Below are 13,709 nucleotides of genomic sequence, written 5' to 3' on the forward strand. Positions count from 1 at the left end.
CTAAGTTCTCCGTTCACAAGAACCGTATAAGCTGATGTTAAAGGCCTCAAGCACGCCTTACCACGATTAAAACAAATGGGTTATATAGCAACCTTTAGCTTTATTTCAAGACTGTAAGGTGCTCTTTATTTAAAACAAAAAAGATTCTTCTGTATCTTTTTGCTTGATGTATTATTCTCTGTTCCTTACCACGGGTGGGGGGCAACAAGAGATATTTTATTTTGCTACCTTTAGAATTTAAGGAGCTGGTTTATAACTATGAGTCTCTTACCACTGATGGGGGAAAACTGCAGAGTGTCTCGAAGGACTAAAAATGTTAGAGCGATCTAAAAAAGGACGTCTATATTTGCTGAGTTATAATTTCAAACTGTTTTTATTTCAATAAGATTCTTAGCAAGTAACATTGGTGTGATTCTTATGCTATTCTTATCTATGGTCTTCGCAGAGACCGCTTCCGTTTTGCCCTGAGCGGGAGAGCTATATTTTGAACCCCGCACAAGTCCTTTGTGTAGTGTGGGAAACATTTAAAGTGATAATATTTAGAGGCTCAAGTGGCCTGCATTTACAGATTACAAGTGCTAACAACTGTTCCCTTGGATTTTAAGTAACAGATCGTAATTTATGGCTCTGGCTCCATTGACAAGTTACATGCACAGAACTCATAAAATCTTATATTTGAAGTCATTATTTTATTTCTTATAACCCACGGAGTGACTTTTTATCCCTTAAGTGGGATAAGGGAGATCACAATTACCCTGATAGCACTTGTAGCTAAAAACATTCTGTGACCGCTCACAGGAGGTCATTTTACAAGTGGCTGCTCCGTTCAGCTCATATACTTATATGTATTCGTGTTCATGTGTGAACACAGTTTTAATTTTGGGTCAAGAAGATATATACGGTCCAGTGCCATATTATGAAGAGAATAGCTTATAAATGAAAGCGTACCCCTATTAAAAGTCAGTGCGTTACATTAAGGCAATCCAGATTTAAGAGGTTAGATTGACACAATCACTGAAAACAATCAATATCCGACTGTAAATTATTATAGGACAAACAAAGTTAAACATCGTCAGCATACAGTATTACTAGAGAATGTGCTATGACAGAAGGAAGACCATTGATGAACAAAATAAAAAGCAATGCTCCCAAATGAGGTACTCCCTGAGGTACTCCAGATGTTACGTTTTTAATATGAGAAACTGCGTTTTTAAAAATAACCCCCTGAGTTCTTCCATTCAAATAACTTGAAATCCAAGTTAATATATTGTTTGAAAACCCGATCTGATCTAATGTAAATAAAAAAGAGAATGATTAACAAAATCAAAAGCTTCAGTAAAGCTGTAGATATAAAATCAGTCTGCATTTTATTATTAAATTCTTTAACTACAATAGATGTCAATTTATGTAGGTTCGTGGAAGTTGACCTTCGCATAACAAAACCATGTTGAGAAGGAGGTATTAGCGACGAACAGTAACAATGCGCTCAAAAGCTTTAGGTATTGCAGACAATTTGCTTAATCTCTTCTTTCTGACAGGGATAATTTGATTGTTTTGGGAGATTTTAATCTCCCAGATATATCTTGGTCCTCTCCTACTGACTCCCTTTGTGGGATCATGACTTTGTTTATGTATTTTTTAGACCTATCATTACAACAAATTAGCTTTATCCGTTACTCTTTAAATAGGCAATTAGATCTGGTATTTGTTTTGGATCAGACTCATGCCTTTTTATCTAGAATTGACCCCTTAATTGTCCCAGACGAACGATACCATCCCACAATGGCATTGACAATTTTCCTTTTCTGGCCTGATATGCTCCCGGTAATGTGCCATTGATAAGCTAAACTTCTTGATTTTCGAATACAATTGGACAAACTTATACAATTGCATGGATAGGGAAGGTGCCACTAAATTGGCTTATGGCGTTTTAAATATGTTTTTAATGAATGAGTTTCTGCTTTAAAGACTTAAAAACCCAAAAAGAAACACTTACAAAAAGTACAAAAAGACGGCAATATTTTATTGTTCTTAACAGTCAATGCTACTCTATGTTTTTGAAACAGTGTTAAGCCGAAATTTCAAATGATCCGAAGCAATTAATATAACATTGTAAATGTCAAAAGAAAAAAACTCCGCCTTGCCTTCATCAGTACGATCAAACTCAATTGAGGCGTCTACTGACTTTGAAATTGTTGATATATTTGCCAAGTTCTTACAAACCAATTTCAATTTTAGCTCATTTTACATGTCCACCCATGCATATGTAAAGTAGTTATTAGTCTGGTTAGGAAGTTAACTGATTGCAGCTGCTTAGCTGCTTATCAATTCTATGGAGTCTAGTTATGCGCGTGCCGATATTTTACAAACACAGAATCACTTGATTGAACTTTTACGCTGTTTTGCGTTCCCGATTGCACTATATGTTTAGTATTTCATCCGAACCGAACAGGTAACAAAAAAAAAAAAAAAAAAAAAAAACTGAACCTTAATGTTCATACCTGGATCGATTAAAAAAAGCAACCTCATAATTTTTTTGACCTAATCAGATTTTCTTCCTCGCAACGGACTGACTGAAAGTATACGTAGATGACTTGGAAGCTCTGACAGGCAGATGTTTTTTATGCTATTAATCTTTCTAGCCATTTCCTAACCAACTAAACAATTCACAAAAAAACTAAAAGCTATTGCAAAAATTAAAAATTCTTGCGTATATGTTTAAACACATTGAAGCTATGATGATTTGCATGATATGATATTTTAATTTAAAAGGCTAGAAAATCTACAAAGAAAATGCACAAATTTATTTTTTTGGTGCCAGGGTAAATAAACCCTCAGCAGCCCATCCGGCTATATAATTATTTAAAAAACAATTTCTCTTAAACAGAATGTCACCAAGTTTACAGTAACACATCATTTTCAAAGTCATCAACCAAAGAAGTAAGCAGTTAGTTGGCGCGTCCGGCGTATTAAAGAGTGACAGTGCGAAAAAACCTCCCAAAACGTGAGCCACCCACTGGTAGCCCAGGCAATAACTCTAGGGGTCTTAAGCGCGCCAGCTCGACGTCAAAAATCGAGTTAAAAAAATATAATAATATCATAGAGCGCGAGCCGATCCCACGCGTAAGAATTACGTAACGTCAGGTCGAACGTAGTGTCATATTGGTTATAAATATATGTATAAAAAGTTTAGTAGGGTTAAGTGAATCTCAAATTTTCTTCTTTTTTCTTTTGTTATTTTTTTTCTGTTGGTTAAAAACCTTTAATTTATATGGCATAATTTGTGTAGAGAAAGACTTCCGAAAAAATCCTGCAATATGGTCGAAAAGTGGTAAAACAAAACAAAAGTGGTACTAAAATTGGTACGAAAATCGGTACCAAAATAATTGGTAATATAAAACAGTGTGCGAAAATGAAAATATATACATGAATAACAGTGGAAAATTGGAAACAAATTTAAACAACCCCTACACAGAGAGAAAAAAACTAAGTAAATCCTTATTAAAATAATAAAGTTAAATGTAGTAATGCGAAAGCAGACAAATGGCAAAATATAAAAGAAATTAGTAATAATAACCACCGTGAAACAAAAATAAGAAAAAAGTATAGTATTCGCGTAGGTGTATTCCCCCCGTAAAATAATCTTTCGGCGATGGAACAACACAAGTGTAAGTGATAACCACTGTTTTCTTTTGCCCTATTTTATTGTTCTCGGATTCTTTTAAATCAGTTCATATAGATTCACGTGGCACTCACGTGGAGAAATAAAGTTAAATTAAAGTCTCGTATTATTTTCAACAAAACGGACACTACATTAATAGTTCCAAATTATAACATAATAATCTTAATAATTTTTCTGAGTGATAAATTTATTTAAATATATTTAATTTCGGTGTATGTAAATTAAATTGAATTTTAATGCTAACAGTGTACTGTCGGTGTGTGCCCGTGATTATGCGGAACATTCCCATTACTCTGGGATAAACTTTAGGTATGATGGTATACACCGCAAGAAATTGATTTGCTCAGTTCAATTAAAATTCAATATTAAATAATTTTGGCCAAAATGTATTATTTTTTCCTGATCCTTGATGTTTTCCCTATACACTGCGAGAAACATAAATAAAATACAAAAATTAGAATATTCCTATATTATTTAATCTATAATATGCTTAATATATATAAAATTCATACAATTTAATTTCTCTTCCCCATTCATTTATATACTTCAATTTCTTACAAACTTATTATTTACCATTATATTTCTTATGATTGAGCTATACTACAATATATTATTTACTATATTATCCTTATACCCATATATATAACGCTTTACTTACGTTATTGTTATTTTGTAGTTGCAAATAATTTTTTTTCTTTTTCGTCTATTTTGAAAATTACTAAATATATATATGAAGAATAAAAATATGCTTGGAAATGTAGAAACGGCTTCGTCAGGGGATCGTCAGGGGACTACATACTACCGCCGTAGTATCCCCAGTTCGTTGTCTGCATCTAAAAAGTCTGAAATCCATATCTTCTGTTCTCTCTTCACACTTGCTTTCAACGCTTTTATCTAACCGTTTCTCCCACACCCGAGAATCCCTATCTTTGTCCTTTGCACAGTGACCCGATATTAAACCCAAACAACCATTGCTTGCACCGCCAATAGATGCGATTATAATGGCATTATTAGCTGTGAAACCTACCAATGCTGGTTGTGTGATAACTGTTCGCACGTTGAGTGCGTTGGAGCTGGTTTCAATGGCGTTTTAAAGATTTAATCTCCAAAAAAATTTGTTTTACCTGGACCTGTACAACATGGCGCGAGATGACGGATGGATTAATGGTGGTTCGAAAACTCATCAACTCTATTAAAGACAAATTCCGAGCAGTGGAATCCCAGTTTCATGGTCTTAAGATCTTAAACGAGTCACTGAAAAGAAAAACTCAAAACAATAAGGAAATAATGATGATCTAGCTTTGCAAGAAACTTCTCGCTCCGGATAATGCTATTTCTATCTATAAATTCAATTCAATTCATTAAAATTCTTATTACCGATTCTTTGTTCTCTAACGCACTTGATAACACACTTCGGCCAGTTAGTACTTTAGTACATGAGTATCTCCATAAAGACCAGCCTCGTGCCTCGAACTCAGCTGCTTCAAAAAACTAAAAAATCAAATTTGCTAATTTTTTATCAATAAGTTGATAAGTTGTTTACCTAATTGCAGTGCACAACTCTTTTATTTGAGCTTTTCCGTTTTGAAAATCTCAATTCCATTAAAATCGTTGCAGTCCAAATATTATATTGTTGAACTTTGATGCACTACAAGCAGTTCAAACAAGTGGCCCAACGAAATCAAGCGCGAGCTTGTTACGCGCGGGCCCTATAAGCATAGTGGCCATTTATCGAGTTCGCAAGGAGACATTTATAAACAAGAAAGGAAGCAATCTTTGGCAAGCCGAAGTTTATATACCCTTGCAGCTATTGACAAATTAAATATTCCTTAAAACATTAAAATTATGATTTACTTGTTTAAAAACATTAAAGCTATAATGATTTGCAGCTCTAATACTCAATAGTACCTATGGCACCGATATGACATAATTTTCCGATTTTAATAAAATTAAAAGCGTAATTCTCAATTAACAAATTATGAATAAGTCAAAAAGAATTTTTGAAAAAAATTTAATAATACATAAGTTACATTTTTAAGAATTTTTTTTGTATAGTTATTGTACTCATGGGAGCTTTATGTTATAGTCATATGATTTTAATGAAGCTTAAACCGTAATTCTAAAATTTGTTACCATTAGTATATGTCGAAAAACTGAAAAAAAAAATTAAAAACAGAAATCTTTTAATTTTTGTTGTCTTATTTTTTCAGTTGTTTCTATAAAGACTTCTGTACTACCTGCAATAGAAAGATAACTTTTGAAAAAGTTTCATGCAGAAAGCTTTAAAACTGAGAGACTAGCTTGCATAGGAACGGACGGACAGACGTACGGACGGACAGACGGACAGCCGAACAGAGGAACATAGATAGATCAACTCCTTCACTGCCTTGCAAACATCTGACAGAAATTATAATACCATCTACGAGGGTTTAAAAAACTAAAACAAAGTACGTTTCAAATATGTTAAAACTGTATATATAAAGACAGGTATAGAAGTTGAAATGCAAATTTGATTATATAGATCATTATAATTATTACAAAGAACACGAAAGGGTTCATGCAGGCCAAATTTTGAAGTACATCTTGGCAAGTTAAGAATGATGGTAGTTGCAGGTTGGTTTAAAGGGCACATTAAAAGTTGAGCTGTTTATCAATTCTATGGAGTCTATATCAACTCTGAAAAGATTTTGCATAAAAATAGTTCCAAGCATGATTCTACGATTTACGAGCGCAGGTAATTTAAGCAATAGTAATCTACTAGAGTAAGAAGGTAACCTTACATTTAGATCCCAGCTCAAGCCACGAAGGGCGAAAAAAATAATTTTTTATGTACCAACTCAATATGATCAATGTGTACTTCATATTGGGGACTCCAAACGGGAGCGCAAAATGCTAAATTAGGACGGACAAGGGAAGTAAATTATAACTTTAGTTGATATAGTGTATAGGGATCGTCAAAGTCTTAATAAATAAAAGTACATTCATAGCCTTGTTAACAGTAGACTGTGACAGTCGAATTTAAATTTTGGGTCTAGAAAAACTGACCGAATAAATACGGTCCAATTTGAAAATACCTCTATAATTTTGAACATCCTACTTTTCCCCTATTTTATGGAGTGAAATAATGAAAGAAGATTTAGACTGTTGAAACAGTTTAAGAACCGGTTTACAAATAGTTGAAGGAAAAAACTTAAACACGCCCCCAGGAAGCCCGTCCTGCCCTGCAGAGTATGTTGGTGTTCCTCGGAATCCGAGGGCAGAATTAAATCGTTCCTCTAAGAAGAATTGGCCGATGCTATTGCATTAATATCTATACTAAAGCAGCGAGTTCTAATCCTCAAATGTGAGATGCTGGTGGTAAAAGGGCTTAATAAAAAAAATAATCCAACAATTTTGCTAACAGTCTACAGGTCCAGGCCAATAATTATGTTGCAAGTGATCTACGAATACATATTATTCCATTTGTACAGAATGAGAATTTAAAAACCATTTTGAACATTCTTTGTTTTTCATTTGGAATCTCGGCAGCCCTTAGCACAAAATTAATATTCAGAGATGGAAGAAAAAACCGAACGCTGTGATGGACCCTGTAGTTCTCGTAAAGCTTGAAAACGTCCGCGACAAATCAACATTGCGGCAATGGATCGGTGCTTATCGCCGTACTCATAAACAACCCATTAGTCATCAGCTTATGGGCCTTGAGGTTGCTACCCCGTTCTATGTTAATGACCATCTTTCTACTCAAAACTATACCATTTTTAAAAAAAGCGATGCGTCATAAAACTACGTCGGTAAGCAGCAGTGCACATTAAACATCAATCCGGAGGGGAAGCAATAATCATTAAAAAACCTCAAAAAAACGTAACATATCACACCAAATCGCAGAACCTGAAACCTCGCGGCTAATAATCTTAACTTAACTAAATTTCAAAAAACTCTTTTTGCGGTGTATAGGTTTCGCTTTCTTGAAGATGGAGCGCTTCCATTTGCTTACGTACCAAATTCTAAATGGAAGACAAACCCTATGTAGAATCAGCAGAGACAAGCAGCCACGTAACATTTAACATTCTTAGTAATCACCAAACGGGTCTTAAGTATATCACTTATATCACGCCCACAGCTTAAATGTTTTGTAAGTTTACCAAAAATTCACTAAAGAGTTCATCTCAAAGAACTAATAAACTAAATGCATGCCGGACTAAGTTGTCCAGTTCTGCGACTCCTTTCCTTAATTCTGCTCGTCTTTGGAATCAACTGCTACACCAAAAATAAAAATTTAGCCTGAACTCACTCCTGCTTACAAAATCTACCTTAGTATACTTATGTTCAATATTAATTCAAAGCAAATTTTAATTTAAAATAAGAATATTGTAACCTCATGTCTTAACACAAAGTGAAAGGATGCATAATAAAGAAATAAAAAAAGGTAAGTAAAACTGGAGTTCCGGCAATTAAAAGTCAAATATTTGTAATAATACATTGTAAAGCGCTATTGATTCTGAAAAGATTTTATCTGCAGATTAATAATCCGACACCGAAATCTTCTAATCACGTGTCAGCTTTGAGGAAATCGGGGTCAAAGCCTCAAAAAATAGTTTCAATTTTATTTTCCTTCATCTGTAGTAGTCTTGTTTATAAAAATTCTGGGGTGTGTCTTGGCTTGATTGTTAAAAAAATTTTTGTAAGAATGAACCAAACTTGACGACATAAATTAACTTCGCCCACTTTCGAATAGGTAATGTTTTAACACCCGACACACTTTATATAGAATTTAGAATTCATATAGAATTTAGAATTCATCACACTTTATATAGAATTTAGAATTCATATAAATAAGACTACTGTCTGACACAATGTCAGTAAGAATTAGAGAACAGCTACATCTCCCGATTCTTACAAAATTAAAAGTCCAGAGTAGCTTTTGTTTATGTACAACTCATCATATAAAAGACACGAGTAACCTGATATCTGACGGTGTTTCGGACTCCATTGTCTGGGTCATACTTAGAGTGGAATAAGCGTGGGTCGGGTGCCCTAGCTAATGGAGTTCCAATAAGGAGGTGTGCTGGGGTGGCTGCCGTTGTTTCGTTCAGGTCGCCTGATGCTGGCAAAATGGGTCTAGAACTAAGTGTAGCTTCGACATCGGTTAATATAGTTTGAAGCTCTTCAAATGAGTATCAGTCGAATCGGTATGCCCCGGCTAGCGACAAATCTTGTGATGTAAAGCAAAAACGGATTCGTTCATAACTCCGAAACAAGTTCGATTTGAACTACCTTTGATGAGAAACTTGATCGCACAGTACGTTTTGTATGGAGCCTTCCCTTTGATCCTGTATGACGTGAAGAATGGGCCTCAACAGTCAACCCCTCTCCCCGAAACTAGGAACGGTCTGCCATCTTGCAACCGATCTCGGCAGGTCGCCCAGGTGGTACAGCTGCATAGAATTTGTCGCATCAACAAGCGTGCTATAATAAACCAAAGTTTCTCGCGAAGGAGTGAGAGAAGTTTGGTTGCAGCGTGAAGATTAGTTTTATGTTTAAATACAACATAAAGTTTGGTCAGTGGATGTTTCCTGGGTAACATGGTAGGAAATTTTCGTCGAACTATATCTATCCCCCTATGCTAGCCTCTACCCAACTCTAATCACACACACTTCGCCCCATTGAACGACAATTACTCTAAAACTGGTGCAAATTGTTGCAAACTTGGCTGCAAATTCTGTTCTTTTGCGGTGCTACAATATCGGAAGCTTATCACTCATGGTGATTTGCTGGAATAATTTGTCAGAAGATGTCATTTCCGATTTGACCTTGTTGACGAGCGGTACACCTAAGAAACTACTCAAAGAACTCTTACGTGTGTCGATCAATTTGAGATGAATTAACTTAATGCTGAATTTGTTCCTGTCTGATCTACTGTGTACTTTTTCAAATTCCGATTGAGCAGCACTGCAGCGCACAACTCAAGTCTGGGTATGATTTTAGTAGGTGTGACCTTAGACTTGGCAACAAGAAAATGTATTTGCACTCCATCCTGAGTTTTTGTTCGTATATAGATGCATCCGAAGTCGTCGAGTGAGTAGTATGGACAAATCGTGGGATATCCCGAAGGACACGTGTTAGGGATGCCAAACAAATGAGACAACGTTATACATTGAGTTCTGATCAATCATCGCAATTGCAGACATGTTGTTTCTATCTGGAATGCTGATTCTTGCACCCAAACGGCCTTAAATTCGACTTCATGAATTTAGTTGAGTGAGTGCCTTCAACGCCATTAAACGAAGTTGTATTAATATGAGTTCGGGTAAAATCTGACATGATAAGTCGTTAAAAGGAACAAGTGAGGATGGATAAGTGAGTGAACCGGGATGAAATTTTTGGCACACTTGAAAATATTTAATTTAGTAGAGAAAATTCGAATTTCATTTGGTCTTTTTGTTCCTGTTGTTTGAAGAGAACGGACAAATGCGGCTGCTCCCTATCTTCCTAGATTTTGGTACTTCTGCATGAATTGAACATATGCTGCCTTGAGCGGTACGTCTCGATCAAGTAGACGCTCTAGTGACTTAAATCTGGTCAGTGCATTTCTGTTGAGGTTCCAAGTTCTTTAGAACTCAACTTGAATGGCAACCTGAGCTTTATCCTGCCATCTTCCAAGTTGAGTTACTGACTCCCGGTAAAGGTTTTCAGCGAGCTATTTATCCCTTGTGTGAAGTGATTGATTGCTTGCTGAATTATATCCACTTGAAGTAAAATTGCCGCCAACTATCCATTCATATTCTGTGTTGCGCAGTGTAGGCTTACCTTCGCCAAGCATGATTTTGCGTTCAGAAATAAATCCTTTGTGCCTATTTAAATCTGAACTTTATTCGACCTAAAAAAAATGCAAATCTTTTTAATCACCTAAAATGAAGATGATCATTCGAAGTTTGGAGTTCGAGATTATAAAGTGGTCGTGACGACAGAGGTGACTTCTTGATATACCCTAAGTCTCTATAGCTGGATTCTCATTGCAGTTTCCTCTGTAAGGAAATTCGCCTCCGAGCATGTGTCAAGTAGAGCATGGATAAGATTAGGCTTTCCATCAAGGATAAGATTTGAATTAGGGCAGTGAGTATTATGCCTTTTCCTGTTAGTGCAGGAAAGCATGCTGCTGCTGGTCAATGTATGCTGTTAATTTATAAGCTCGTTGGGCTTGTATTTCCTGGTGTTACAAAGCTATGTTTAAGTGCGAGATGTGATGCTTCACATACCCTGCACTTCAATTTGGAGGGAGAAGTTTTCGATTTATGTCCCTTGTGCAAGCATGTATGAATAGCAGTGTATGCAAACGTCTGCAATGCTTTAAAAATTTTTACGAGGAGCCAGACCTCCAGTTTGTTGACCTTGCGAAAACTGTAGCCTGGGATTGAAAACAAGAATGCAACAATCGACCCAATTGGCAATTTCTCGTAGTCCTGATTTTCTTCATACTTCGTTCTTGTTCGAAGTCGACCATTGATAGAAGGTTGTGTATCATGATTTTCTCAGCAGTCCCAATGAGAAGTAATAATCCTCGAACTGCGGATGCATTGTCAATAAGTTTCTGGAGTGCAGTTAAGTCCGGTTGTTCAATTGATGGCATCGCGAAGAAGGTGGGAATTTAATCTTAACGGATTAGAACGTCGTTGTCCAAGCGCGCATCCAGACGCTCTACGGCCTTTTTCTAGTTATCCTCTTTAACCTGAAAGCGCCGAACCTGGCAGACAACTCAGAAGATAATTCAATTGATATATCGTAGTCAATTTCAGATAGTTGTGGCAGCGTATTTTCTATTGAAATGTGGTAGTTTTTGCTTCGGCAACCTGGTTGTGTGGGTTGATACGATGGCCACGGAAGTGTTAAACTCGTCGTTTGGTTTTTTGGCCTGCAGTAATGATGTTATGCTGACCCTAGCAGCTATAAAACGCTCTTCTTGTCCTGCACGCTCAATATTAATGCTATTCAGATTTTCGGATTGTGTTTGAATATTAGATGAATTTCAGGAATTTCAGTCTACACTGAAGCACGCCATCTTCATCTTGGCTTCCACAGGACCTCACCTTCTCATGAATGTAAGAAATGTGCTTCTCAAATGTATTGCGATGAACACGCAAATTTGTTAGTTTCGCATCTGGGGTCGCCGTCAGTATGGAAGCAGTTTCTTGGCATTGGCGTGATGAATTTGCAGAAATTTAGTCGTAAGCGGTCCCACGCAGCTGCCGCCGAAATTACCTCAACTGCACCTTTATGAACTGAAAAAGAAAATCACCAGCTTTTCTGAGTTTGGAGTTTATTATCCAATTCGGTGACAGTATATGTTTCAATACCCAAAGCACCGAATTTTTAATTTTTAAAAACGCGGCAGCAAGAGGAAATAGAAAATATACGTATGTATCTGAATATTTGCGGTTTCGTCAAAGTGTGTGGAAAGTTGACAAGAGGGGTGATGTATGTTACCTGCAAGTGTCAGAGCTATGTTAAAGATGAGTCTGGCACTACGAATGTTTACCTTGGTAAGTTTCAGATGCCGCACAGCATTTAGCAGTAAATAAATGGATGAATGGACGCGAACTTGTCTAGATGTTCCGTCCTGTCACGGTCGCCAAATGTCTGACCCAATGTCTCGGTCAATAAGAATTAAAGAATAGCTGCATCTCCCGATCCTTCCAAAATTAAAAGTCCAGTGATGCTGCTGTTTTCTGTCCAATTTTTTTTACGTTTTATTCTGACAAGCGCTGTCGCTTTTGAAACGAGAGAGAGGAGAGGCCGCTAAAGACGATGCCGGACCTTCTTGCGATAGCGCCAAGTAGAATTGATCTGAGGGATCAAAATATCGATATAGTTAAGATTAAATAAGCTTAAACAAATAATGGTAATAACTGGTGTCCCCCGACATCTACTACAGATAAAAAAGTCACAAAAATAAACTTCGTAAAATACAATTTTTTTATAAACCGGAGGCCCCATGGGGAAAGGTATTATTTAAGCTTAACTACAGCTTGTTATTAAGTCATAGAACTGGCTCGGAATGAAAAGGTTTCGGATTAGTAATCGAATTTCGTAGTTTCGTAGTAATTAATAGCTTATAACCAAACTATTACTTTTAGAAGTTATTATTTTCCGGCAGATGGAACAAGCAAAACCCGATTATAACTTAAAGCCAATCAAAACTGAAATTTTACATTCTAGTTCTGTATATTAACTCAGGTAACATTGTTTAATTATTTAGTTTTTTATTTTATTATTTATTTATCTTACAATAAACAAGAAAAGAAACAAACTTCGGCAATCCCAAGCTCATATACCCTTGCAGCTTTTGCAAAAATTAAATATTCTTGAAGATATTAAAATTGTGATTTACTTGCGTGTATGTTCAAAAGCATTGAAGCTATAATACAAAACAAAATAGATAATTTTTTAAAAATTTTTTATTAAAATATTTTTATTGTTCCCATGGGGAATTTATGTTATAGTCGTCCGATTTTGATGAAATTTAAAAAGTAATTCTGAAATATTTAACCATTACTATATGTCGAAGAACTAAATTAAAAACAGAAAAGTTATAATTTTTTTATAATTTTTTTTCCGATTGTTCCTATGGGAGCTATATGCTATAGTCGTTCAATCCAGTTCGTTCCGAATTATATACTATTTGCAATAGAAATACAACTTTTTTTTCATGCAGATAGCTTTAAAACTGAGGGACTAGTTTGTGTAGAAACGGACGTACAGACGGACATGGCTAGATCGACAGATCAAGGATATATATACTTTATAGGGTCGGAAACGTCTCCTTCACTGCGATGCTAACTTCTGACTGAAACTATAATACCCTCTGCAAGGGAAAAAATCAACACATTTATTATGCGAGAGAAAACAACCAAACCACAGCCCGTGAACGATTATAATTACTGTCGCAATATAAAAGAGATATTCTTGAAACTTTGATGTAAAAAAATCTTCCCGATCGGACTACTATCGGTTAAAATGTTATAAACTTGGT

The 13,709-nt window shown here is 35.8% G+C and overlaps 1 protein-coding gene across 8 annotated transcripts in view; it reads right to left on the reverse strand.

Moving 5' to 3' along the window:
- Nucleotides 1-13,709, reverse strand: part of LOC108137776 (protein CEPU-1) — a 353,380-nt gene that overhangs the window by 231,659 nt on the left and 108,012 nt on the right. The window contains exon 5 of one of the 8 annotated variants that reach the window (XM_041710858.1): nucleotides 12,405-12,523. The exons of the other annotated variants lie outside the window; for them this stretch is intronic. Coding sequence (XP_041566792.1) covers nucleotides 12,420-12,523 — 104 coding nt within the window. The 3' untranslated portion in view covers nucleotides 12,405-12,419. Of the gene's footprint in view, nucleotides 1-12,404; nucleotides 12,524-13,709 lie in introns of those variants that run through there. 8 annotated transcript variants of the gene reach the window in all.

The sequence above is a fragment of the Drosophila elegans genome, unplaced genomic scaffold (assembly GCF_018152505.1).
Source record: "Drosophila elegans isolate 14027-0461.03 unplaced genomic scaffold, ASM1815250v1 contig_1, whole genome shotgun sequence".
In the NCBI taxonomy this organism is placed as follows: domain Eukaryota; kingdom Metazoa; phylum Arthropoda; class Insecta; order Diptera; family Drosophilidae; genus Drosophila; species Drosophila elegans.